This window comes from Erinaceus europaeus, chromosome 2 (assembly GCF_950295315.1).
Source record: "Erinaceus europaeus chromosome 2, mEriEur2.1, whole genome shotgun sequence".
Lineage (NCBI taxonomy): Eukaryota > Metazoa > Chordata > Mammalia > Eulipotyphla > Erinaceidae > Erinaceus > Erinaceus europaeus.
Window position 1 is genome coordinate 111150596 of NC_080163.1, and position 25293 is coordinate 111175888.

Consider the following 25293-nt stretch of genomic DNA (forward strand, 5'->3'; position numbering starts at 1 on the left):
CTGCAGGTAAGGAGCTGGGGGCTCAAACCAGGATCCTTATGCTGGTCCTTGTGCTTGATTTTAAAGCTTCTTTTTGGACCAAGGACTCCTTTAAAAATCTGATTTACAAAAATTAAAAATAATTTTTAAAATATATAGTAATAATATAATAAAAATATGATGGAATCAGGTGAATATGTAATAATAACCGTAGCAATTGTTCAAATTTTTCATGTAATTGAAAGCAGTTTGCTCATTCTCACCATAGTGAGTATAACTGCCCAGGAAGATCTCCCCTATTTGGGACATATTACAGATGACAAACCTGTCCCATAATAACAACACTCACAACACTTCACTGCCTTATCTACATTCAAAAGTAATCTTTAAAAAAAATTACCTATTTTGTATGAAAAGGAGAAACCATAGCACCACTCCAGCACATGTGGTGGGGAGTCTCAGGCATGTGAGTCCTGTGGTCAATCTAGTGAGTCATGTCTTCAGATGGGTTTGCACTAAGACATCAAACAATCTGATTTCTTCTACCTGGAGATCTCCAAAGACCCATGAGATAGAGGACATAAAATCTATCATGGATGATAGGTCATAGACACTAAAATCAGCTCTTAAAACCTGGGGACTAGTCATCTCCAACATCAGTATATCTGACCTTACACTCAGAGATAAAGGGGCCTATGTATAAAATATCCTTTTTGAAATTAGACAGCCCTGTGGGCAGCACTGGGTGTTGGGGTTAAGAATGGTGGTAAAGGGTATACACTGACCAACTGCAGACAAACAGAGAGGTTAGGATAAATGAGATGCTTGAAGCTGAGACTCTTGCTGTTTCAAAGACTGCTGTCTCACCACAGTACTGACCCATCAGTGCCCTGGTCACAACTCTGTGGTCAATAAAAAAGTAGGTTACTAAGTGAAGTCTTGCTGTGTATTTGGGGTGGTGTGAGGGTGGTCTCTATGGTGAGATGGTAGTTCTGACCTTAACAGAAGATCCACAAAAGTGACAAAATAGCACATAACTTACACAGACAGTACCAATGCTGATGACTGGTTTCTACCTTTTACACATATGTAAGATGTGACTGCTGGGTAAAGTATACAAAGGGTAGGAGGAACCCTTTTGTTCTACCTTTGCAACTCCCTTTCGATCTATAAAATTTCAAAATTAAATAAAATCCTAATGACTTATTAACCCAACTGCTGTTATTTGAACAGAAGTATATTAAGATCATCTGTGTGTGGGGGGGGGGAGGTGACAGGCAGAGTGTGGCTGAGCACACACATTACCATGTGCAAGGACCAAGATTCAAACCCCACTCCACTCCCCACCTGGAGGGGGTACGCTTAACAAGCAATGAAACAGGTCTGTAGGTGCTTCTCTTTTTCTCTCCCCATCTGTCTTCCCCTCCCTTCTCAATTCCTCTCTATCCTATCCAATTAAAATGAGAAGGAAAAGAAGGAGGGGAAAGGGAGGGGAGGAGGAGGAGAAGGAGGAGGAAAAAAATGGTCACTGGGAGCAGTGGATTTGTAGTACCAGTACCCGAGCCCCAGCAATAACACTGGTGGCAATAAAATAAATAAATAAATACACACACCCAATTCACTTCAGAGACAAACAAAAAACCCAAATAATGTGATACTGATGTCCCCAAAATTCAAACTAGCTCTCTCTTAATTCACTCTAAAGCTCCAATGACAATACACACTCATTCCCAGGCTGTTCCAGACATTTGTTAACATGCTTTAGATCTATCATAGTTCATCTCTGTGAAGGCAAGATAAGTAAAGTTTTGAAATCTAAAGCATTATTTTCAGCAAAAAAATAGAATGACCACCAGGTTATTTTTTTTTTTAGATATTAACTACCTGTCTTTGACAAAATCTCAAACAAAAAACTTCTAAAGCATAATTAAATCTATTTATTTATTTATTTATTTATTTACTACAAAAAGGCTCATTTATGTTGGCAAGTATGTTAGCTAGGGTAGGAAAACACATTGACTTTGAGATTAGAGGAACCTTGATTTAAACCTTATTTATGCCACTCTGATTTCACACAAAAGTTTCAGCTTCCTTGTTGCAAAAAGAAAGAGCGAAAGAAAGGGATGGAGGGAGGTAAGTGTGGGGAAGGAGGAAAGAGGAAAAGAAAGCAATTATGGGTGGAATACCAAGCAGAGTGTACAAATTACTGTACATGAGAGCCTTAGTTCAAGCCCCTGGTCCCCAGGTGCTGGGGGGTAAAACAGTGCTGCAGGTATCTCTTTTCTCTCTCTTCCTCTCTATCATCCTCTGTCAAAGGGAGGGGGAGGGAGAGAGGAGGAAAAAATGGCTGCTGTCAACTATGGAGTTTCAGAGGCACTGAACCTGTGGCAAAAAAGATGATGATGCTACCTTGCAGAATTTGTATAAAGTTAAGTGAGATCATACAACCAGTGCCTAGCATTCTAACAGGGTTGCATAAATCAGTGGGTTTGGCTTCACGTACAAGATTCAACACTTCTTGTCCAGTGGAATGTCAAGGTTTTCTGAGTTGAGATGTACAGATAAGAGCAGTATCACAATTTCTCCAGAGCATGAAGAGAGGTGATCCTAATTAAGATCTACACAGTCCTGGCTTCTGAGAATCTTTGGGGATCTGCCCAACAGCAGCAGCTTCATCTTGGCAATATCAAATATAAAGCCAAGTTAGTGTTGCCATGGGGTCACAGGAGTGAAAACAAAGGAATTTCCTTCCATCTGTGAATAGGAGCCAAAAGAGGTTGTCTTTTCAAACATATTTGATCAAAGAAAGGCCTCTTGCCCTTGGCTCTAAGAGCTGTTGTAAACAATACTATACGGTTTCATAGCAACAATGTGCCCATAGAAGACAAGAGTTGTGCCTCAATGAAAGCAAACTCAGTATATGAAAAGTCTTATGTAAAATACTGTATATATTTAGATGTGGGTTTATTTTACTGGACATTTTATTGCATGCCTTAAAGTAAGATTAGGTTTTAGTACATTCTATCATGCAGCATAGTGACCAACTGCAAGAGAGTACCTGAGAATACAGTGTCTTGAGTGCCCCGCTCACCCAACCAGAACCTGCATTTTAACAACATTCCCAGAGGATCTGTGCAGCCCAGGCAAGGCAATATGCATGCACTAAAATCAAACACACTCACACTATAGGTAAGTATCAGGGCTTCTATTGGTAGTTTTCAATCTTTACTTCTTATTACACATTAAACTCATCACCTGAATTCTCTGGGATGATTTGTATAAAATTATTAATTAAAATGCTTTTTTCCCCTTTACCACCAGTGCCAGGAGCCTAACACAAATTTTGAACTGATTCAGTCTGGGGTTTGATCCTAGCAATAGTGTTTTTAAAAGCTCCTTGAGAAACTGAGTCCAAGTGTGACTGTGAATCACTGGTACAGACCAAGAGATTTCCCTTGGAATACACCTAAAATAAACCTACTAACTTTTTCTAAAATGGAAACCCCAAAATCTCATCTGTTATATTCTTGCCTTTAGGCTCCAGATTATTAAACAATTTGTTCTGCTTTTTCAGAAACCAAGTTGCAGATGCTACCATGACTACAACCTGACTTCTCCAGGCAGACAACTCCACCAATGTACCCTAGAACCTCCATCTCTCCAGAGCTCTGCCCCACTAGGGAAAGACAGAAACAGGCTGGGAGTATGGATCGACCTGCCAATGCCCATGCACTGACAAAGAACTTAACTGGGCTAGGGAACTGTTTCACACGCTCCTCAAATACAAGTGATTTGCTCACTTTAATATGAGCATGAATGACAACATTACTGAGTCAAGAAACACCAAGCATCATAGAAAAACTTCACAGCATCTGACACCACAAGTTCTCAAACAGATGTCAGCAGAGGATGAGAAACTGCTAAACTCCACTAATGAAAACTTGTTATGTAAATTAGCAGTCCTACCTAAACTTCCATAAATAGTATTTCCCTACTCTGATCTATACAAGTGGGAAATTTCAAACAGGGTGCCAAAGAAAGTGAGGACTGATGTTGGTAGATGCGGGCAGCAGAGAGAAAGGGAGGATCAAGGAACCCAAGGGCACAGTGACTTCGAAAATCCTGTATGGAAGTAGTGTGGGACTGATGTGTCAATTCGGAAGGGTAGATAGGGGCTCTGCAAGGTGTGTAACCACGAGAAAAGGTAGCTGAGACAAAGAAGAGGTAAAACAGTCCATCTTTACTAACATTACTCAGGATTGCCAAAGGAGAAGCTTCTAAAGCAAGTCCGAGACATGCCAGATTGCAATCTTTAGAGAACAAGGCAGAAAACCTGATCCAGGTCACACAATAACCACAGATGGTCAAAGGTGTGAGCAGAAGTAGTACTGCTGATGAACTTAGTAGGTGACTGAAGCTTCAGTATCTCAGAACATCTAATGTCAGAACATCTCCTCCCTAGTAACCCATCTGCTTGTGATATGACTCGACAGATATATATAGCACTACCCTGAGCAAGTCAGGGACACCCAAAGGGTCAGAACAGAAAAGTACTGAAAAACTGGGAATTTAGTTCCAGCCCGGGGAGGAAATTACCAATCAATTTCCAGTTAAGTGGCAACTTGAATATCAAGTTGAAAATAATATCAAATAACAAAGAGCTACCATCCTGGAATAATGTCTGCCATTCTAGAGAAATGTCCAAAAATCAATGTCTTCTTTCGTTTCATAGTCATGTAAGCCTTGGTTAGAAACCAATAATGGAACATAAATATGACAAACCAAATTCACTCAGTAGTAGTAACACTGCCTGGAAAGTATTATTAGCAATAGTTATAAATCGCTCTATACATAGTTGAAAATCAAACAGTGCTGGAAACAGAACACTGCAACTACATGTAGCTAATTACCTCAGAAATCTTCTTACTCTGTCTTTTCCCAAAAATGCAGTCCAGGTCTGTTTTGCTTCGAGATGACAGATCCTTCCCTGCAATACAACACAGTACCATCTTTCAGTTATATCACTCTTTTTTAAAACAAGAACTACAAATAAACACTTGAAACTCCTACAAGCAAAGTGGTTTTAGAAAAGAAACAGTTTCCTCAACTGTCGACTTTCTGGCTCCCCTTCACAGATTACAATTCTTTAATTACTAAATAAAACTAAATTTAAAATTCACTTAAAATCAGGGGCTGGGTGGTAGTGCAGCAGGTTAAGCGCACATGGTGCGAAGCGCAAGGACCCGCATAAGGATCCCGGTTCGAGGCCCCAGCTCCCCACCTGCAGGGGGGTGGCTTCGCATGCGGTGAAGCAGGTCTGCAGATGTCTTTCTCTCCCCCTCCTCTCTTGATTTCTCTCTATCCTATCCAACAACAACAGCTATAAGAATAACAACAAGGGCAACAACAACAACAACAAAAATCACTTAAAATCAAGTTGATGGTTTTTTTTTTCTAGTCAGAACCCCTCACATTTTTTTAATAACAGAAACAAGTAGGAGCAGGTGGGATGAAAGGCTAAACTCTAAAGCTAGTGTGACCAAGGGTCAGCATCCCAGGTGTGGTTTCAGGGTCTCTGGGTTCCCCAAGTAGGAAACTAATTTTGTTTTCTTTAGGAAGATGACAAAAGCTACTTACTCAGGGTTATAAAATACAAGAAAAAAAAAAAAACTACTAGATGTGTAGTTTCATGATCTCAAGTGCACACACATGCATGCACATCACTAAACTGAACAAGATTTTTTTAAAGAATGAAAACAAATAATTATTGTACAAGGGTAAAAGTTTCAGATTTCGCTTTTTAAAATGCTTTTAACTATTCTATACCATCCCTAAAGAAAAGGACACATAAGAGCAAGTATAAGTAAATGGTTGCTCGTAAAACAAGTGTCCAAAGGATCCATGATCCTTATGAAAAACACTAAACTTTTAACTAAATTTCAAACATGTAAATCAATTTGAAAATTGCTCCTTCAGATTTTCCACTTCCCATTTGTCAACTTCGTGGTAGTAGAGTTTCTTTTTATTTTTGTAATTATTATAATTTTTATTTGTAAAATAGAAACACCGACGAGACCACAGAATAAGAAGGGTACAATTCCACACAATTCCCACCACCAGAACTCCGTATCCGGTAAAAGAATATCTAAAGGTGGCCATTCCAGAAGAAAGTCTTGAAGGTCTGGGAGAATGAGGCTCTGAGTTAGGCACAGGAGTTTGTACTGTGAGTCGGGAGCTCAAGCTCTACTATCACAGACTTGCTTGTCTTCTTGGTTTCCTGTAGCAAACTAACTTGGCAAAGTCCTGACCCCAAAGGTTCTAGTTCACTGACCATTACTGGGACATTCACATACAGTATTGCTCAGTGACTCCATGAAATTAAAAACAAAACAACTTGAGAACTGATGCAAAGCCAGGTGCCAAAACCAGTTTCACAGGCAGCAACCCAACTTCAGAGGGCCAGGCAGCCAGACCTGTTTCTCCCAGGAGACATGCATGTGCAGGGACTCTCTGGGGCTCACGCTTCCTGAGCTAGACAAGAAGTGATTTGAACTGAATAATAAATAGAACCCATGTAGACTCCAGAGAGAAACTCCAGAACAAAATGAAGCACATCCCAGAGAGAAACTCAGAAAATGAGATGGAGAACTAGGAATGAAGTTGGTTACAGTGAGAAATGAGTAGCCCCCAGGGAGACCGGAGACCGATCCTGAGCTTTGTCATCAGCATCCAGCTCTCACAAAAGGATAAGGCTTGGGACAGCAGATCCTACTTCAGAAAAGGAAGTCGTACTGGATTTAAAATACGTGCTGGTCATCTTTTCCCCCCACTTATCTTCTGGAGTGGAACAGATACCCTAGATGAAATGTAAGCTGAAATCTCTTTTACAGCAAGTTAATGGTCAGGAGGGACAGGGGCCCATGAAGGACACATGCAGTTCAAAGTACTAAGACAACATGGCATGAATAAACATGCAGAGCTGAGACAATATCAACATCCCAGGGAAAAGGCCCCACTGGCAGAGACAGTGAGCCATACCAAGGAAGGTGCAAGTGTTTCTAAAGTTTTGGTGATGGGTTCTTATTTGAGAAAGTTCTACGCTTTAGCAAAGGTCACTTTAGTAAATGAAGCCAGGACAGTTAGAGGCCTTGCTCTGGATTTGATCTGGAAAACAAAACACAGAAGAAATAAGTGTCAGAAACCAGCAGAAAGAAAGATAAAGGTAGATTAAAATGTGAAGACAGAAGTGAAACTGAATGGTCCTGGTTAGAAAACTGTGGTCAGGGCCCATGAAATGGAGTGCATGTGCACAAGTACCCATAGGTTGGGGAAAAAATATATACTTTAAAAGTGAGCAATAGTCTACAGTGATTCAGTAAGTGCAGCAAACAAGTAGAAAGACCTAAGTAAGACACCATAATGTACTTAATCAAATATTTTCTACTTAGACCTAGGTACCCTCCTCACCTACCTCCTATTTCACTTCCCTCAATCACTCTAAGGCTAACCTTGTCACATAAAGGACTACTACTGCTGGATCAGGGCAAGAGACCGGCACACTTTAATGATGGCTCTCTTGGTCACTACCAGGCTACCCCATCATCCAGGACCCTAGTCAGGGAATCCTGAGATTCCCATATAGATATGATGGGCCTAGACCTCTAACAGACCCCTCTACCATCACTGGTAATCTCTATCATGAACAGCATAGTGGACCTCTTGTGGGCCTCTATAGAACCTTGCCCTAAATGTAGAACAACAGTGGTAGAAATTGTTCCACTTTCTGAAGGGAGGCTGGGTCAACATACTCAGCCACTCAAGAAGATGGGTCCTGAAATGAGTGCAGCCTCGAATTTTCCTAGCTATGACTATGGAATGTGAACTCAGATCTACAGGGATGCAGAGGTTACACAGGCTCCTGTGCTAAATATGAATAGACATGGGCCCTAGGTCAGATCAATGGGGTTTACAATTAATGGTATTTATATACTTTCCCCATATTTGAGAGTTTCTCTCTGTCCTGATCCAGCTTTCTAGTCCTATCCTCAACTCTGACACCATCTTCCCAGACAATACTCCTAGACCACCTGCATGTTAGCTGTTGGCCTCAATCAAAAATAAGTCACGGTCCCTTTGGAATATACCTAAAATAGACTTCCTAGCTCCTTCTAACATGAAGACCCCAAATTTCATCTGCTGTACCTTTATGTACCTTTATGTTCCTGATTATTAAACAAGTTGTTCCACTTTATATCTTAACGCTTTTCAGCCACCAAGTTGCAGATGCTACCATGATGCCAACTTGCCTTCCCTTGGAAGACAACCTCGTGAATGTGTCCTGGAACCCCACCTCCCCAGAGTCCTGTCCCACTAGGGTAAGATAGAAACAGGCTGGGAGTATGGATCAACCTGCCAATGCCCAGGTCCAGCAGAGAAGCAATTACAGAAGCCAGACTTTCCACTTTCTGCACTCTATAAAGACCTTTGGTTCACACTCCCAGACGGATAAAGAATAGGGAAACTTCCAGTGGAGGGGAGGGGATATGGAACTCTGGTGGTGGGAATTGTGTGGAATTGTAACCCTCTTAAACCACAATCTTGTCAGTCACTGTTAAATCACTAATAAAATAAAATAATCTATGAAGGGAGGAAATATGAAAAAAATAAAAATAAAACTCTGCTCATTTCTGGATGAAATACATAGTAAATATGAGAGAAATGAAGGTTATTGATCTCAGTTCCAGATTATGGTCAAATCACAATACTTTTAATAAATCTAGATTAAAATGACATTTTGTCTACTGAAATTTCTTTTCTGGGAGAAAAATTACAACTGAAAATTAAACAGTGGGTTAAGTGCAGGTGGCACAAAGTGCAAGGACCGGCATAAGAATCCCAGTTCGAGCCCCTGGCTCCCCACCTGCAGGGGAGTCACTTCACAGGTGGTGAAACAGGTCTGCAGGTGTCAATCTTTCTCTCCCCCCCGTCTTCCCCACCTCCCTCGATTTCTCTCTGTCCTATCCAACAACAATGACATCAGTAACAATAATAACTACAACAATAAAACAAGGACAACAAAAGGGAATACTTATAAAAAAAAAAGAAAGAAAATTGAACAGAATTATGATTGGGAGGTGGCTCTATGGGGTGAACATTTGTTCTGTAAACCTGACCACTCTATACCAGCAGAGCAATACAGTCTCTCCTCTTTCTTTTACTCTCATAAAATAAATAAATCTTTTCCACAAAACTGAACAGAATAGGAAAATGTTATCTATCTGGACTTGGTTCATCTTTCTATCACTCTTCATTTAGCCACAACATTTTGAGAGCCAAGAAAAAGATTTTAGCAGCCAAACTGTGTGACAAACTCTGAGAAAGAGTGAGCAGATAGGCTCAGAAGAAAGCATTTGACTAGCAATCATTTTATCTGCTTTTAGAGCAATCAAGATGATCTATTTTTTCATTCAACTAGAATAGCAGACTGGAAGGGATACTGTCACTGACACATTCTCAACAAGAAGCCACAAGGGGAACCAATAAAATTATACAAGATAGACACCAGAACTAAGAACCCTGGATCTGCTTGCTTAAGGGCAAAAGCAAAGACAAAAAAAAAAAAGGTTCTAAGATGAAAACTATGGTATAATACTATACTACAAATGAGGCTCTGAGGCTCTTAAAGGTGGAAAGGATAAGGAGATTCAGGATTGAAAATAAATATTTGTTAAAAACAAGATGGTGGAAAAGCATCTAAGCTGGGAGTGAGATTGTTCAACAGACACTGATCACAGGGAGAGACTGTCTCCATGTATCAATGACTGTACTGTAAGCCATTAACCTCTCAATAAAATGACTAAGGAAACAAAAGAGGAGGAGGAGGAGGAGGAGGAGGAGAAGGAGGAGGAGGAGGGGTTGTTGTTGTTAAGCGGTATACTCCATGGAGTACTATTGTGAATTTAAAAAGATGATCTTGTGTCCTTCAGGACAAAATGGATGAAACTAGAGGTACTTAGTGAAGTAAGGAGATATAAGACAACAACCAGATGGTTTCACTCATATGTGGGATATACAGAACTAAAACAGGTGAACCCGCAAAGAAAAAGTAGCTAGTCTGTCTCCCAAGACTTAGTGAGAGAACTATAGTGATTATCATGGGGGAAAGGATGAGGGCACTGAACTTTGGTGATGGCTATGGCATGAAACTATACCCCTCTTAGCTTATCATCTTGCAGATCACTATTAAATCACTAATAATAAGGATAATTTGAGAAAGGTCAGCACAGAATGGGTGCTAAGCCGAAAACCAAAGATGTGGTTTCCAGATATGTACTATGCAGTTTCCTTGTTTAAGAGGCAAAATAATACCAACTGTTATAGGAATGAAATGCCTGAGTAAATTCTCCTGACAAAATTGCACAACTATGGTTTATGCAATTTTTTTTACTTCTGTGTTGCACAACTGGGGGTAAGAAGCAATGCTCTCTTTGACAGCATCTCACTGTACATATCTAAAACTTCAAAATTCATTCTAGAGGGGTCAATACTTGCTCGACTTTTTCTCTCTGTAGATTTCACCTTGCTAGAGATTTTGTAAATTAGAAAAACTGTTGAGCTAGCCTTTTAAACAAATATGGATGAAATTAGTTTTTTAAATTCTAAGTTATTACATACTCAGTAAACCTGGGAGTAGGATAAGTATCTATCAATTAAATTGATACTGTCAATATTTAGGCAGCAGCAAATCTGTGGTTTGGTACTGTAATCTCAAGTAAAGTTTTCCATCTTTACTATTCGCACAGCCTGTATTTTGGTTTCCTGAATCACAGATGGAATCAGAATATGAATCATCCTCATCAAATAAGTGAGAAGCTTTCATTATGAGCATATTTACACATGGGCATCTATAGTGTTAAATCAAAAGTTCCATGGGTCATTTTTGGTTAAGGCATAAAACAGAACTCAATAGTGACTTAGAAATCTGTTTTGCAAAAAAAAAAAAAAAAAAAAGATGAATCTAAATAAGGCAACCGGCTAAGAGATTTGACTGAAAAGGTGACAGATGAAGCCCAAGTTTCTGGTGACTGAAGAATATCTACCTCTGATTATCATTTATTTGTATCTAGTGAAAACAGCTGCTTTAAAAGACAAGAGTTTAAAATAAACTTTTACCATTAAGTGTTAAGATGGGGGAGTCGGGTGGTAGTGCAGTGGGTTAAGCGCACATGGCGCAAAGCACAAGGACCGGCATAAGGATCCCGGTTCAAGCCCCCAGCTCCCCACCTGCAGAGGAGTCGCTTCACAGGTCTGCAGGTGTCTGTCTTTCTCTCCCCCTGTCTTCCCCTCCTCTCTTCATTTCTCTCTGTCCTAACAATGATGACATCAATAACAACAACAACAACTATAACAACAATAAAAAAAAACAAGGGCAACAAAAGGGAAAATAAATATATATTAAAAAATTAAAAAATAAAAATTAAAAAAAAAGTGTTAAAATGGATGGTAAATAATTACCTTCTTCACTACTTGGCTCTCTGTCTCCCTCTTCTACCCATAGCCTTATATCACTCAATCTCCTTGTACCGCTCAATCTCCTTCTCTATCTTTCTGAAGACTAGGTCTTCAGCTCTCTTCCATATATACCAATGCCTTCTCTTCACCCCAAGTAAGGTGAATAAATACACAAAGCTCAAATTAAAAGGGATAAAGTGAAGGCAGACAGCACCAGGCAGGTGACAGGGTCACCTGGAAAGGAAATAGCTTAACTAGAATAGAAAATAGATAACTCCTGGCATCCTTGAGATTAAAGTAGATTAAGGAGTTTTATCCCAGCCTCAGCAACAGCTTCTGGGGAAATCATACATGTAGTCAAGTAGTAAAGGAAACATCAGAAAATTCTAGTTGCAAATATAAAATCTTCAAAGGCTGTATCATATCATCCAAATCACATTCCACAGTTGATGTCACTAATTTGTTCAGTTACCACACTTTTCTGTTGTGCCTCTGCTTTTTCTATAAGATCTAATGTAAGAGGGCAGGGTATTTATGGAACTGGCATTGAAGTAATCATTAGCCCTACCTGAAAAGGGCCAAGGAGACGCTAAAAGCACTGGCTTCTGCTCAGCAGCAGGTCAGGGTAGGTAAAATCCCTGATCTGAAGCCATTAGGAAAACAGTAAAGAAGGTTGCAGCCTAAAAGAAAAATAGTCTTACAAATCATTATCAGCTAGGAGAGGGCAAGGAGCACATCAGTCTGTCCTTGAACAAATTCCTGGAGCTGCTCAGCTTCCAAGTCTGGAGCAGATCTGTTATGGGGGTCCCTGTCAAGCCAAACCTAGTCCTAATTTTGGGGGTTCTGGCCCTAAATAAGAACCATTATCAGTACTTTGGAGTACTGGGAATTCCAGATCCCATTGCCATTCAGGCAAGTTCTAAGGAATAGGGACTAACCAGGCTAACAAAACTAAAGCAGAGAGATGTGCATTTCCTGGCATTTGGCAGCAGAACTGTACAGCCAATCACCAAGAGGAAAAACATAAAATGGTGCTACCACCACATAATTATAATATTTATACTTTGAGTGTATCAGGTGATAAATAGGCTTTTGTGACTAAAAAAAAAAAATACATATACTTCAAGAAATCCTATGGGAACTTGCTAAACAAAAATAGAAATAAGCAAACTGTTTCTAAGATTTATGAAAACTATGGTAGTTACCTTGGGAAGGTAGGAGGGAGGGGACACAAAATTTGGGTGGTGGGTGTGGTGTGGAACTATACCCTGTAATCCTACAATCCTGTGACCCACTATAATCACAAATAAAAAATTAAAATAAAGTAAAATGAACAGATATTCTATGTGAAGCACTTGGGGAGTTAAGGTGCTCAGGATGTGTTGCTTCTTACCAATACAAGACCACCGCCTAGTGGCTACAGAGGGTAGTTGCACTTATATGTAAGGGGATAAACAGGTGTACCACACTGAGTTCTGACACTACCTAACCAATGACCATGCAATGTCTCTATCAATTCTCCACAAAATAAAGAAATGGTGTGGAAATAATGAGGAGTCAACTCAGGAGTGACATTTGTCCTTTTGGGTATCTCAATACAGAACATAATTCTCTAAACTGGCACATTCTAAGTGCTGCTTGACACTAGCATTATGCTATGAAACAGGAAAATGTAATTATAAAAGTTAATAACTTTATTTTCTGACTTGGTCACATAAAGTCCATTTTCAGTTTTGCCATATGATTTGTATATAATTTGGGTCCCCAACTCAGATCCAAGAAATCCAAATCTGACTTAACAAGGCAATTCATAAGTGCTGAACTTCTGCACTGCTTTACATAACCCAGTCAGGCTGCTGTCATCTCAATTTTGTCTATAAGAAGCCATATTGACAAAGAATCAAAACAGTATGAGTTCAGTGTAAAGATAAATTTCAACAAAAAAGAACTGCTGTATTTTACCTTTTGTGAATTTCATATAATGGACACGTTTTTTTGAGACTTTGGACTTCTCTTCAAGGCTGAAAGATTTCTTTTCTTTGCTGTCTAGTGAGTCTGTAAAGGATGAAGAACATTAGATTAAACTCTCTGGGATTCATTCTTATTTATTCTCTTCTTGTAACATAGTCTTATTTAAATGAAAGTTTTAGGAGCCCAAATCACTGTTAGTAATTTCTAATCTAAGGATTAGAAATCTTTTTCTTAAACTGTGTGCTATGGCTCAGGCAGCACTATTTTCTAGAAATCTGTAAATCCCCAAGTAAGAGACATAAAAATCCTACACAAGAACATTAACAATAGCCTTATCCGCCCTAGTAATGTATACAGTCTATGCAGTGTATCAGTGCCTGGAGCTTTCTACTACACAGAATACTGGAAATAACCAAAGATACTTTGTGTGTGGGTGGCTGAACAACTCCGGTACATTCTCAATGGAACACTACCCTGCAGTGAAGAGACAAGTACTGACACACACACCAACCTAGATGATCTTAAGGGCATCATGCTTAGTGGAAAAGCTCAAGCTAGTGGCATGTAAGTCCATTTATATAACACTCAGAAAACAGCAAGACTATCACAATGGTGAACAAATGAATGGTTGTCAGAGGACAGGAACAAAAATGGGGAAGGAGGCAGTGCAAAGATCGGGGAGTAGTAGGGGGCAGCTGTTCTGTGGTGATGAAACAACCCTCTGTTTTGATTGTGGCTATGGTTACATGAGTCTACATGTATGTCAAAATTATGAAACACTATGCACACACACAAACGAAACTAAAAGAACAGGGGACTCTCAATAAGGTCTGCAGTCTAGGTCATAGTGATATACTTAGGTCAACTTGCTGGGTTTGATTTTATGCCACAGCTTTATAGATGTCACCAATGGGATAGCTGGGGGAATGAAACTCTTTACTAGTCTTTTAAACTTCTAAGTCTATTATTACTCCAAGCATTGGGGAGATACCAATCAAAACAACACTGAGGCATCACCTCACACTCATTAGAATGGCTACTATGAAAAACAAAGGGCTGGGAGGATGAAGACAAATTGGAATCCCTGTACACTGTTCATGGAAATAGAAAATGGAGCACTTTTTAAAATACTATGGCAAGTCCTCAAAAACTAAAAAGCAGATTACTGGGGTCAGGTGGCGGCACACGCAGTTGAGCACATACTTTAGTGCTCAAGGACCCAGGTTCTTGCCTCCTGTCCCCCACCTACAGGGTAGGGCTTCAACTGCAGCTTGTGTGTATGTGAACTCACTTTCACTCACACATTCTTTCCCCCCTCCCCACACCCCAATCTCTTCTCTAAATGTGTCTATATCCAAAATATAAAATAAATTAAACTACAGAATTACTGGGCAGGGGAAGACTGCATAGTAATTATGCAAAAAAGTTCTTGCCTGAAGCTCTGAGGTTCCAGGTTCAACCCCAACACCACCATAAACCAGAGCTTTGCAGTGCACTGTTGAAAATAAACATAACAACCATGATCCAGCAATCTCACTTCTTATTATATACTCAAAAGAATTAAAAGTAGGGGCCTGAGAGCAAGTTCATCTTATAGAGGACATATCTTGATATATATATATATATATATATATATATATGGTGACCAAGTTTACAAAGGGGGCACCAAGAAGAGCTCTGGTATCTCTCCTCCACCCCACCATCTGAATAAAGCAGTCTGGAAGCACTGAAGTTGTGCATGTGCAAGGTCCCAGCTACACACACACACAAACACACACAGAGACAGAGACAGACAGACAGAGAGAGAGAGAACTGAAAAAAGGAACTTGGAGATATTTGTACATCAATGAATGAAGGGATAAACAAAATGCAGTCTATTCATACAATGGAGCATTAATCAGAATTGAGGAAGATAATAGTTGATGCCACAAAATGGATAAAACCTGAAGATATTATGTTAAGTGAAATAATCCAGATAGGGAGCGGGCGATAGCATAGCAGGTTAAGCGCACATGGTACAAAGTACAAAGACCGGCTCCCCACCTACAGGGGCAATTGTTTCACATGTGGTAAAGCAGGTCTGCAGGTGTCTTTCTCTCCCCCTCTGTCTTTCCCTCGATGTCTCTCTATCCTATCCAATAACAGCAGGAACAACAACAACAACAACAGGAACAAAATGGAAAAATCGGCCTCCAGGAATAGCAGATTTGCCCTAGCAATAACCCTAAAGGCAGAAAAGAAAAAAAAAAAATCCAGACCAAAAAAAAAAAAAGAACAAATGCTACATGACTCTACTTATGTGAGATATCCAGAGTAATGAAATTCATAAATAAACAAAATTGTGGTTGCAAGGGGAAAGCAGGAGGGAGAAAGAAGAGCTAGTGTTTCAGTTACACAACAGTATAAATATACTAAACACTACTGTACCACTTAAAAGTTTGCAGAGGGGTAGGGGAGGCAGCATAATGGTAATACAGAGACAGTCACATTCATGCCTGAGGCTCCAAGGTCTCAGGTTCAATCCCCCACAACACCATAAGCCAGAGCTGAGCAGTACTGTAGTAAAATAAAATTTAAATTTAAAAAAATGTTTGCAGAAGAGTAAACAGTCTGGACTTATTTTTTAATAGTTTTATTAGTGACTTGATATTGATTTACAAAATTATAAAGAACAGGTGTATAATTCCACACCATTTCTACCACCAGAGTTCTGTGTCCCCATTCCCTCTATTGGAAAGTATAGTAGTTCTCCCAAGGTTGCAGATATGGGTTGTTATTTCTTTTCTTTCCCTTTCCCTTTTCTTTTCTTTTCCCTTTTGTTGCCCTTTTTGTTTTATTGTTGTAGTTATTATTGTTGTTGTTATTGTTGTCGTTGGATAGGACAGAGAGAAATAGAGAGAGGAGGGGAAGAGAGGGGGAGAGAAAGATAGACACCTGCATATCTGCTTCACCGCCTATGAAGCAACTCCCCTGCAGGTGGGGAGCCGGGGGCTCGAACCGGGATCCTTATGCCGGTCCTTGTACTTTGCACCACCTGTACTTAACCGGCTGCGTTACCACCCGACTCCCAGGCTGTTATTTCTATAACTATCTATATTTATGTATATTTGCCCATCTTTTTTCTATGGTCCTGCCTTCTCTTCCATTCTATGTCACACCTACACCTATTACTAGTTCCAAATGTCCTTCCACTTTTCCTCTTCTCTCTCTCAGGGTCCTGATAGAATTGGAGTTCAGAGCCCTCTGGTCCTCTGGTCATCTTTCCCCTATCATTTCCCCCCCTCTGGGAGTATGGACAAAAGTCATTTTAGGGTGCAGAAGGTGTGAGTTCTGGCTTCTATACCTGCTTCTCTTGTTGAACATGGGCATTGGCAAGTTGATCCATACCAACCTTAGTCTGAACTTCTTTATGAATAGCCATAAAAATTAAATCAAGTTATGTTCTTGTCTTCCTAATAGCCTTGTGACTAAAAAGATCCTTTAAACTCTAAAATAACAGGTCAGAGAAATAGCTCACTGGGTAGGTCCCTAACTTGCCATGCATGCAGTCCCGGTTTGAGTTCCAGCACTGCATAGGAGTGTGACAGTGCCTGGGACCGCTCTGGTGCTGAGGTCTCTCCCTCTGTCTACCTGAATGAAAAAAGTCGGAGTGGTAAAAATAGCACATGCACAAGATCTGAGCTTAACAAAAACAAAGAAAACTCAAAACCATACCAACAACCCACAAGGTTAAGAAGCATACCACTCCTGCCCTCTCTGCCACTCATCCAGACCCCTCAGTTTTAGCTGCCTGATAATTTAATTTGGAAATCCCGATATTTAAGTGGTTAATTTGTAGTTTCTTCAACTTGGGAATACAATTTCTAGTACAGTCTCTTGTAACAAATAGTTACTATCCTGAGAGTCTGAACCTCTTCCATTAACTAAGAAATAAAACATTCATTAAGCAGATTGAATATAAAAAGGCTGTTTATTAAGTTTCTTGGGATGCTGGTATATGTTCCCACTTTATACTTCTGGTTTTTTTACTTTAAAAATATGCTTTAAGTCATACTTAAGAATCCCTGGGAAGATCACTTTACTACTTGAAGTTGTAATCCGAATAAACTAACCATGCCATTTTCAAATTCTTGATGGGGAAAGAAAAGTACTGATGGTAAAAGGTTCATGCAATGAAAGCACCATTAAAAAGTATAAAGAAATAAGCTTCATTCAAATAACTTCCAGATGTATGGTGCATGTAGTAAAAAAGAATCAGTAAAAAATGTTAAGATCCAGAGAGAGGCAGACTGGGACTATGGATCGACCAGTCAACGCCCATGTTCAGCAGGGAAGCAATTACAGAAGCCAGACCTTCCACCCTCTGCAACCCACAATGACCCTGGATCCATACTCCCAGAGAGACAGAGAATGGGAAGGCTATCAGGGGAGGGGAGGGGATATGGAGATTGGGTTATGGGAATTGTTTGGAATTGTACCCCTCTTATTCTATGGTTTTGTTAACGTCTTTCTTAAATAAAAAAATAAATGTGGGACGCTAAGATGGCTGTACTGAGACGTGCGGCCGAGTCCGACCTGAGTGCGGGTGCGGGGCCGGTGGCACCCGAGGAAGCGCGAAAGGATCTCAAGATAGCAACATTCACACATGACCAGCACAGTCTTTCTTTAGGAGATGCAAAACACAAGACCAACAGTCATTGAATTCTTAGAAAAGAAATTTCAAGGTCTTATAGAAGAAAGATCTTTCAATAATTCAGTGTTCTTAGGAACAACCGCCGGCTTCAATGGAATACTGGCAAATATTATTCTCAGAAGCAGCTTCAAGGTTCAGCACGAATCTTTGAAGACATATGCATCATTGACAGCACTTCAATTTTTGTCTACTATAATGACTTACGAGCTCTTTGTAACTAATGCTTTACATTCAGGTAATATAAGTTTGGAAAATTGTGTTCTGAGAAGTTCACTGGTTAGCATAGTATGTGGCGTTTTGTATCCTGCTGCTTTGGCTTTTTCTAAAAATGGTCGTCTGGCAGTCAAGTATCACACTGTCCCACTACCACCAAGAGGAAGGGTTATACTTTATTGAGTGTCACTTTGTCAAGCACAGATAAAAGTAATGACATTTCCTCTAGTCTTTCAAACGTTGTTTGGAATAATAAATGGTCTAAATCAGTATGAATCATTTAAAAGTAAAGCTCATAAAACTGTACATAAAGATTAGCCAAAGATTAAAAAGATATTAAATTAGAAGAATGGACCTTTTTATGATGAGAGAGAACTCATGTATTACTGAAGGAGTTAAAAGTAACTCTGAACAATATATTTCTGTTCCTTTTGCCTGGTATGTAACAGATATTCAATAATAATTCAGTAAATGTAATTTTGTCTTTTCTTTATTGTATGTGAAAATGGGTTGAAAGGTCATAAGATCTGATGTACTTCTGTTTTCATTCATTCATTAAACATTTACTGAACACTCAGAAAAATAAATAAATAAATAAATAAATAAAAATAAAAAATAAAATGTTAAGATCCAAAAATAGTATCTCTTATAAATTTGAATGGGTAACAAAGCAAAGGTTTTCTACCTGCTATTTCTTGTCCATGGCAAGTGCTCAGTTCAGCCAGAAGCTGATTAAAGTCATCCTGATGAGCTATCCAGTTGTCCTGAAAATATTCACAAATCAATTAGAGGTAAGACTGCAGTTCTTCTATAATGGTTGAAATAGCATGTATTGTAGAATTAAGAATATCTGGTAGTTATGCAAAATTTAAAATGTTACAGCAAAGTGTTCTATAAATTTGTATTGAGATTAAATACAAGACACAAATTTGAAATATAATTTGTTTATATCAGTATTTAAAATGAACTTACTAGATGCTTAAGCCCTGATTTCAAATGCAGATAACTTACAATCAAGAGGCAACCCAGATGTTAAATATTAAAATAAAAACACTTGAAGAAAAGGAGAAGGACCATACATTCCCAGGGTCCATCAACACCTTCTATACAGCAGTGAGACAACAATGTAATAAACATTATCTGGCTGAGGCTCTAAGGCCCCAGGTTCAATCCCCTACACCATCACAAGCCAGAGTTGCACAGTGCTCTGGAAAAAAGAGGGGGGGGGGGTAAGAGAATGAACAATTAACAGGTTAAGTGATGGCACACTTGGTTAAGTGTACACATTAGTGTATAAGGACCTGGGTTCAAGCCCCCAACCCCTCATAGAGGGAAGCTTTGCAAGTGGTGAAACAGTGTTGGCAGGTGTCTTTCTCCCTCTCTATCTCTTCCTTACCTCTCAACTTGTCTCTAGCCAAAACAAAGAAACACAATATTAGATAAATAAAAATAAAATAAACATCTTCAGTTCAGCTAAAACAAGCAGGAAGCAGGGTTTCGGTTTTCCTTACACACTTAAGAGTACTTAACACTAGCAGTTCAGGATGTGGCACAGTGGATAAAGCATTGGACTCTGAAGCATGAGGTCCTGAGTTCAGTCCCCGGCAACACACATATCAGAGTGATGTCTGGCTCTCTCTCTCCCTCTCCTATCTTACTAATTAATAAAGAAAATTTAAAAAAAGAGTATTTAATACTAACATATATTAAACAGAGTCTAGTGGTTAGTGTTCCTCCCCCCCCAAATTCAAGTGTACTTGAGTGTCTCTTAACCACTAATTTCAAAATCAACCTTATAAAAACTCTCTAATGAAGGCTAAGCAGTGGCACACCTGGCATAGCACACGTTATCGTGCTCAAGGACCCGAACTCATGCCCCCTGTCCCCACCTGCAGAGGGGAAACTTCATGAGCAAAGGAACAGTGCTTCAGCAGCCTCTCTTTTTCTATCTCTCACTCTCTATTTAAAGGGGGGGGGGAGGGTTAAGGAGGAAAGAAGAAAAAGAGATAGTAAGTAGCTGCCAGAAAATAGTTGTGGGGTTATATAGGCAGTGATAATCTTGGTGGCAAGAAACAAACAGAAAACAAAACAAGCAAACAAAAAGAAAAGAAAAATCACCGGAGCTCCAGTGGTGCAATCGGTTAGCGCGCGGTACTTATACAGAAAAATAACCAAACCCCCAGAAAACTTGTTGCTCTTGTCCACTACTCAGAATTATTGAACCTACCAAAGCAACTCAGTTCACTGAAACTAGTTCTCCAGATAGGGCAAGGAAATAGTTCAATGTGTAGAACACCAGATGGAAAACCACTGACAACGCCAAAGGGAACTCTACTAATGGTGCTGCAGGTAGTATTAAAGTGTCTCTCCCTCTTCTTTCTCCACTCTAAGTATAAAGAATTAAAAACTTAGATGAGGCAGGCCACCTAGCAGTTTTATGAATATGTGAGGTATTCAGTTCACTCCCTTAACACCACATAAAATGTAATATTCTCCAGATATTATACCAGATTCTGTTGGCAAAAATTTAAGAACAAGGCTTGCAAACTTTCTAAGCAATGTTACTGAAAATGGAAGGTGTGACCAGGAGGAAGATAGCTCAGATAGTACAGCACAGAACTTGCCTATCTGAAGCTCCTAGTTCAATTTCTATTGCCACATGCACTAAAGTAAAGTAGCGTTCTGGTCTCTTTTTTTCCCCCTCATGTGCAACTTTCCATGTTATTTAAAGTAAATATTTCTAAAAACAAAATAAAAAGCTTGACAAGCCATTATTTTTTAATTACACTGTCCTATTTTTGAAGTGTCAGTGTGTAAGAGGAAATGTGAATAGATTTAACTTGTATATACCAGCAGTCAGAAACAGACAGTGGGGTGGTCAAGGAGATGGCACAGTGGATAAAGCTCTGGGTTTTCAAAAGCCTGAGGTCTTGAGTTCAATCCCCAGCATCACATATGCCAGAGTTATATTTGGTTTTCTATTGCCTCACTCATTAATAAAAAAAATCTTTTGGGGGCCAGGTGTGGCACACTTGGTTGAGCGCACGTTATAGTACACAAGGACCCAAGTTCGAGCCCCTGGCCTGCAAGGGGGAAAGCTTCACAAGTGGTGAAGCAGGGCTGCAGGTGTCTCTCTATCTCTCTCCCTCTCTATCTCCCCCATCCTCTCGATTTCTGGCTGTCTCTATCCAATAAATAAATTAAAAAAAAAAAAAAAACCTTAAAAAAATAAATCTTTTTCAAAAAGTTAAATAATGTGGAATGAAAAAAAAATACCGGGAGGGGGTGGGTTATGGAGATTGGGTGGTGGGAATTGTGTGGAGTTGTACCCCTCCTACCTTATGTTTTTGTTCATTAATCCTTTCTTAAATAAAAAATTAAAAAAGAAAAAAAATACCACTTTCTTGTGACATTTCTGACACTACATAGCACCACCTTTAAAACAGTATAAGCTAACATTAGATTACAAGTAAAGATGAAAATGTCAGGGGCAGATAGTGGCACAGTTGGGGTATAACACACATTACCATGCACAAGGACCTCTGTTCACACCTCTCATCCCTACCTGCAGGAGGGAAGCTTCATAAGCAGTGAAGCAGTATTGCAGGTATCTCTCTCCACCTCCCCCTTCCCTCTCAGTTTCTATCCCTGAAAGAAAGAAAAGGAAGGAAGGAAGGAAAGGGGCCATGCAGTGGCATACAAAGTAGAGTGCACATGTTACCAAGTGCAAGGACCAGAGTTCAAGTCCCCTATCTGCAGGAAATTTCATGAGTGGTGAGGCAAAGCTGCACGTGTCTCTTTCCCTCTCCGTTTCCTCTGAATTTCTCTCTGTCTTATCAAATAAGAAAGAGAGAAAGAAGAAGGAGGAAGGACTGGAAGAAGGGAAGGAGGGAAGGAGAAAAAAAAATAAATAAAAGGGAAAAATGTGGCTGTTGGGAGCAGTGGATTGGTATGCAGGCACCAAACCCACTGATAACCCCAGTGAGAATAAAGAAAAAGGAAAAAAAAAATCTCTACCACTTCAAAGCCAATTTTTTCATTCAGATACTGAAACACATTGAGAGAGACACGATAGCACCAGAGCTGCACAGGGCAAAGCACACATCCTACCCGATGAATTCTCTCTCTAGCCCTGCAATGAATACTTCACTACAAAGAATAGTTTTTGCAAAGTTTAGGCTAAGCAATTAAAGAAATCCCACAGGAACAGTAAAACAAGGAATGGAAGATTAGTCAGCCTCATTCTGGGTTCCTTAATGAACTAAAACATGAAGGACACACATAAATAAAAACTGATCAGTCAGTAACAGTGGAGGGTTTATATATATATATATATATATATACAAAAGTCATTAAGCAACGAATCCCCCAGTAGAACTGATGCTCACTTCATTATTGATGGAAGCTCCAAGTCCCAACTGGTTATTTTTAACTTGAACTTTAATATGCTCTGTCGCACCTTGCTCCTGAGCCCCTAAACCCTGTGGAGATTAAATACAAAGAAAGAGTTAGCATTAAATATGAATATACATGAGCCCTGCGAGAGATCAATGTGGCAAACAATTACTGTATTTATATACATTTTTTTCAAGTTTGGGAGCTACTCTGCCCTAATCCAGCTTCCAAGTTCTATTCTCAACTCTGGCACCATAATCCCAGACAATAAATACTTCTAATCCACCTTCATGTTATCAAGCTCAACCAAAAGTTACTAAAATCATGGGCCCCTAGGAACATACCTAAAATAGATACCCTATGTCTTTTCTATCCTTTGGTCTCTAGTCCTACTCTTTGCATCCTGTTTATTATTAAACATTTTGTCCTGCTTAATATCTCACTGCCTTTCAGCCACTAAGTTCCAGATGCTACTATGACTCCATCCTGACCTTCCTGGCCAGATGAACTAGCCAACACATCCTGGAAGGTCACCTCTCCAGAGCCCCACCGTACTAGGGAAAGAAACAAACAGGCTGGGAGTATGTATTGACCTACCAATATCCATGTCCAACAGAGAAACAATTACTGAAGCCAAAATTAATTCCTTCTGCACCCCAAGAAGAATTTTGAGCCATACTCCCAAGAGGAGAAAATAAAGGAAAAATAACTAGACGGCTGTGAACCCCAATTCCAGCAGGACCTGAAACATCTGTCACCAGGAAACTTTGCTTTATACCATCACTATAAGGGAAAAGAATCTAGAAAACACCAGAGGGAAGACAGGAACTGTTTTGTTTATCTGACAGGAAAGAGGAAAAAGGAAGGACACTTGTAAGCAACAATAGGTTTAGGTGTGACTTAGAAAGTAAAGGCAGAATCATAGAAAAAAAAAAAGGGCAAAAAAATACATATAGATAGATATAGTCAAACCATATCTGTGACCTTCAGATAACTATTACAGTTTCTGCTGGAGGGAACGATGTGGAATTATACCCCTAATATCTTATAATTTTATAAATCACTAATACAAAGAAGTTAGCATTTTTGCCAAGTATAAGCAGAGTATCTCCTTCCTTGACCAACGACTTGAATACTAAACATCCAGGAGTGAAGAACTAAAGGAACTAGCCTTGCCAAAGAGGATACAGTCAAAAGAATTCTTATAAAGTATTTCTAAAATGCCAAGGATAGGGCTAGAATGAGTGACTGAGCATTCTTTAACCTGGAGCCCATGTAAATACTAGTGAGAACATATTTTTCTCTGACACTAAGTAGCAGAGTACTGCTACACAACTAACAGAAGTTCATCAGAAACTCCACAGAATAATTTTATAAGATAATGGGGGCAGGGGGGAAGCTGTTCCAAGAACCCTGCATCAACTACCACTCATTTGTAAGGTGTCCCAGAAAGCTAGCGCACTGGAAAACTATAGAAACCCAGAGCGACTGGAGAAGAATGAACAGAAAATAAGATAACAAAAAAAGACCCAGATCATACAGAACCTTGGAAATTATGGTAGAACTTTGATCTTATTTGTAAAGACAGTGTAAAACATGCAAGGGAATGACATGATTCAATTTCTGGGTTTTAAAAGATCATACTCTTACCATAAAGGGGGGGGGGGGGTTGGCAGGAAGAGTTTGAAAGACTGTTGCAGTGATTTTGATAGAATTCAGAATAGAGAAGAAATGAGGATGAGGATATGGGGAGTAATAGTGGAAGAGGAATCAGACATAAATCCCGAGTTTTCCAGCTCCACAGTTTTCCAGCTCCAGTGTGCAGCCAATGTAAAATTTGCAGATTTAGAAGAGAAAACACTAAAAAGAACTTGGAATAGAGTTGGTGTACTGCACCAAAGACTTTGAGGTGGGTGAGAGGGGGAGGGTTCAGGTTCTGGAACATGATGGCAGGGGACCTAGTGGGGGTTGAATCGTTATGTGGAAAACTGGGCAATGTGGGAGCCGGGAGGTAGCACAGTCCGTTAAGCGCAGGTGGCACAAAGCACAAGGACCCGTGTAAGGATCCTGGTTCGAGCCCCCAGCTCCCCACCTGCAGGGATGTCGCTTCACAGGCGGTGAAGCAGGTCTGCAGGTGTCTATCTTTCTCTCCCCTTCTCTGTCTTCCCCTCCTCTCTCCATGTCACTCTGTCCTATCCAGCAACAACAATAATAACTACAATAAAACAAGGGCAACAAAAGAGAATAAATAAATATTTTTAAAAACTTTTTTAAAAAAATGGGAAATGTTACACATGTAAAAACTACTGTATTTACTATGGACTATAAAACATTAATCCCCCAATAAAGAAATTTTTAAAAAATTTGTAAATATGGAGAATTATTTTTGGCATAATGGCATCAGTCTCATGTACAAGCAATTGTACTACTCCCAGCAAGACTTTTTCATTCTTTTTATTTCAGAAAGTGAGAAAGGCAGAGAGGGAAAGAGACATGACACTGTTCCACTGTCTAAGGAGATTCCCCTCACA

The 25293-nt window shown here is 39.6% G+C and overlaps 1 protein-coding gene across 1 annotated transcript in view; it reads right to left on the minus strand.

The window, feature by feature from the left end:
• The window catches only part of PINX1 (PIN2 (TERF1) interacting telomerase inhibitor 1), an 83097-nt gene that overhangs the window by 50717 nt on the left and 7087 nt on the right, over nucleotides 1-25293 (minus strand). Inside the window, exons 3-6 of the mRNA XM_060184924.1 lie at nucleotides 22756-22848; nucleotides 19053-19131; nucleotides 13453-13545; nucleotides 4890-4966 (exon numbers count right to left, since the gene is read on the minus strand). Coding sequence (XP_060040907.1) covers nucleotides 4890-4966; nucleotides 13453-13545; nucleotides 19053-19131; nucleotides 22756-22848 — 342 coding nt within the window. The remainder of the gene's footprint in view (nucleotides 1-4889; nucleotides 4967-13452; nucleotides 13546-19052; nucleotides 19132-22755; nucleotides 22849-25293) is intronic.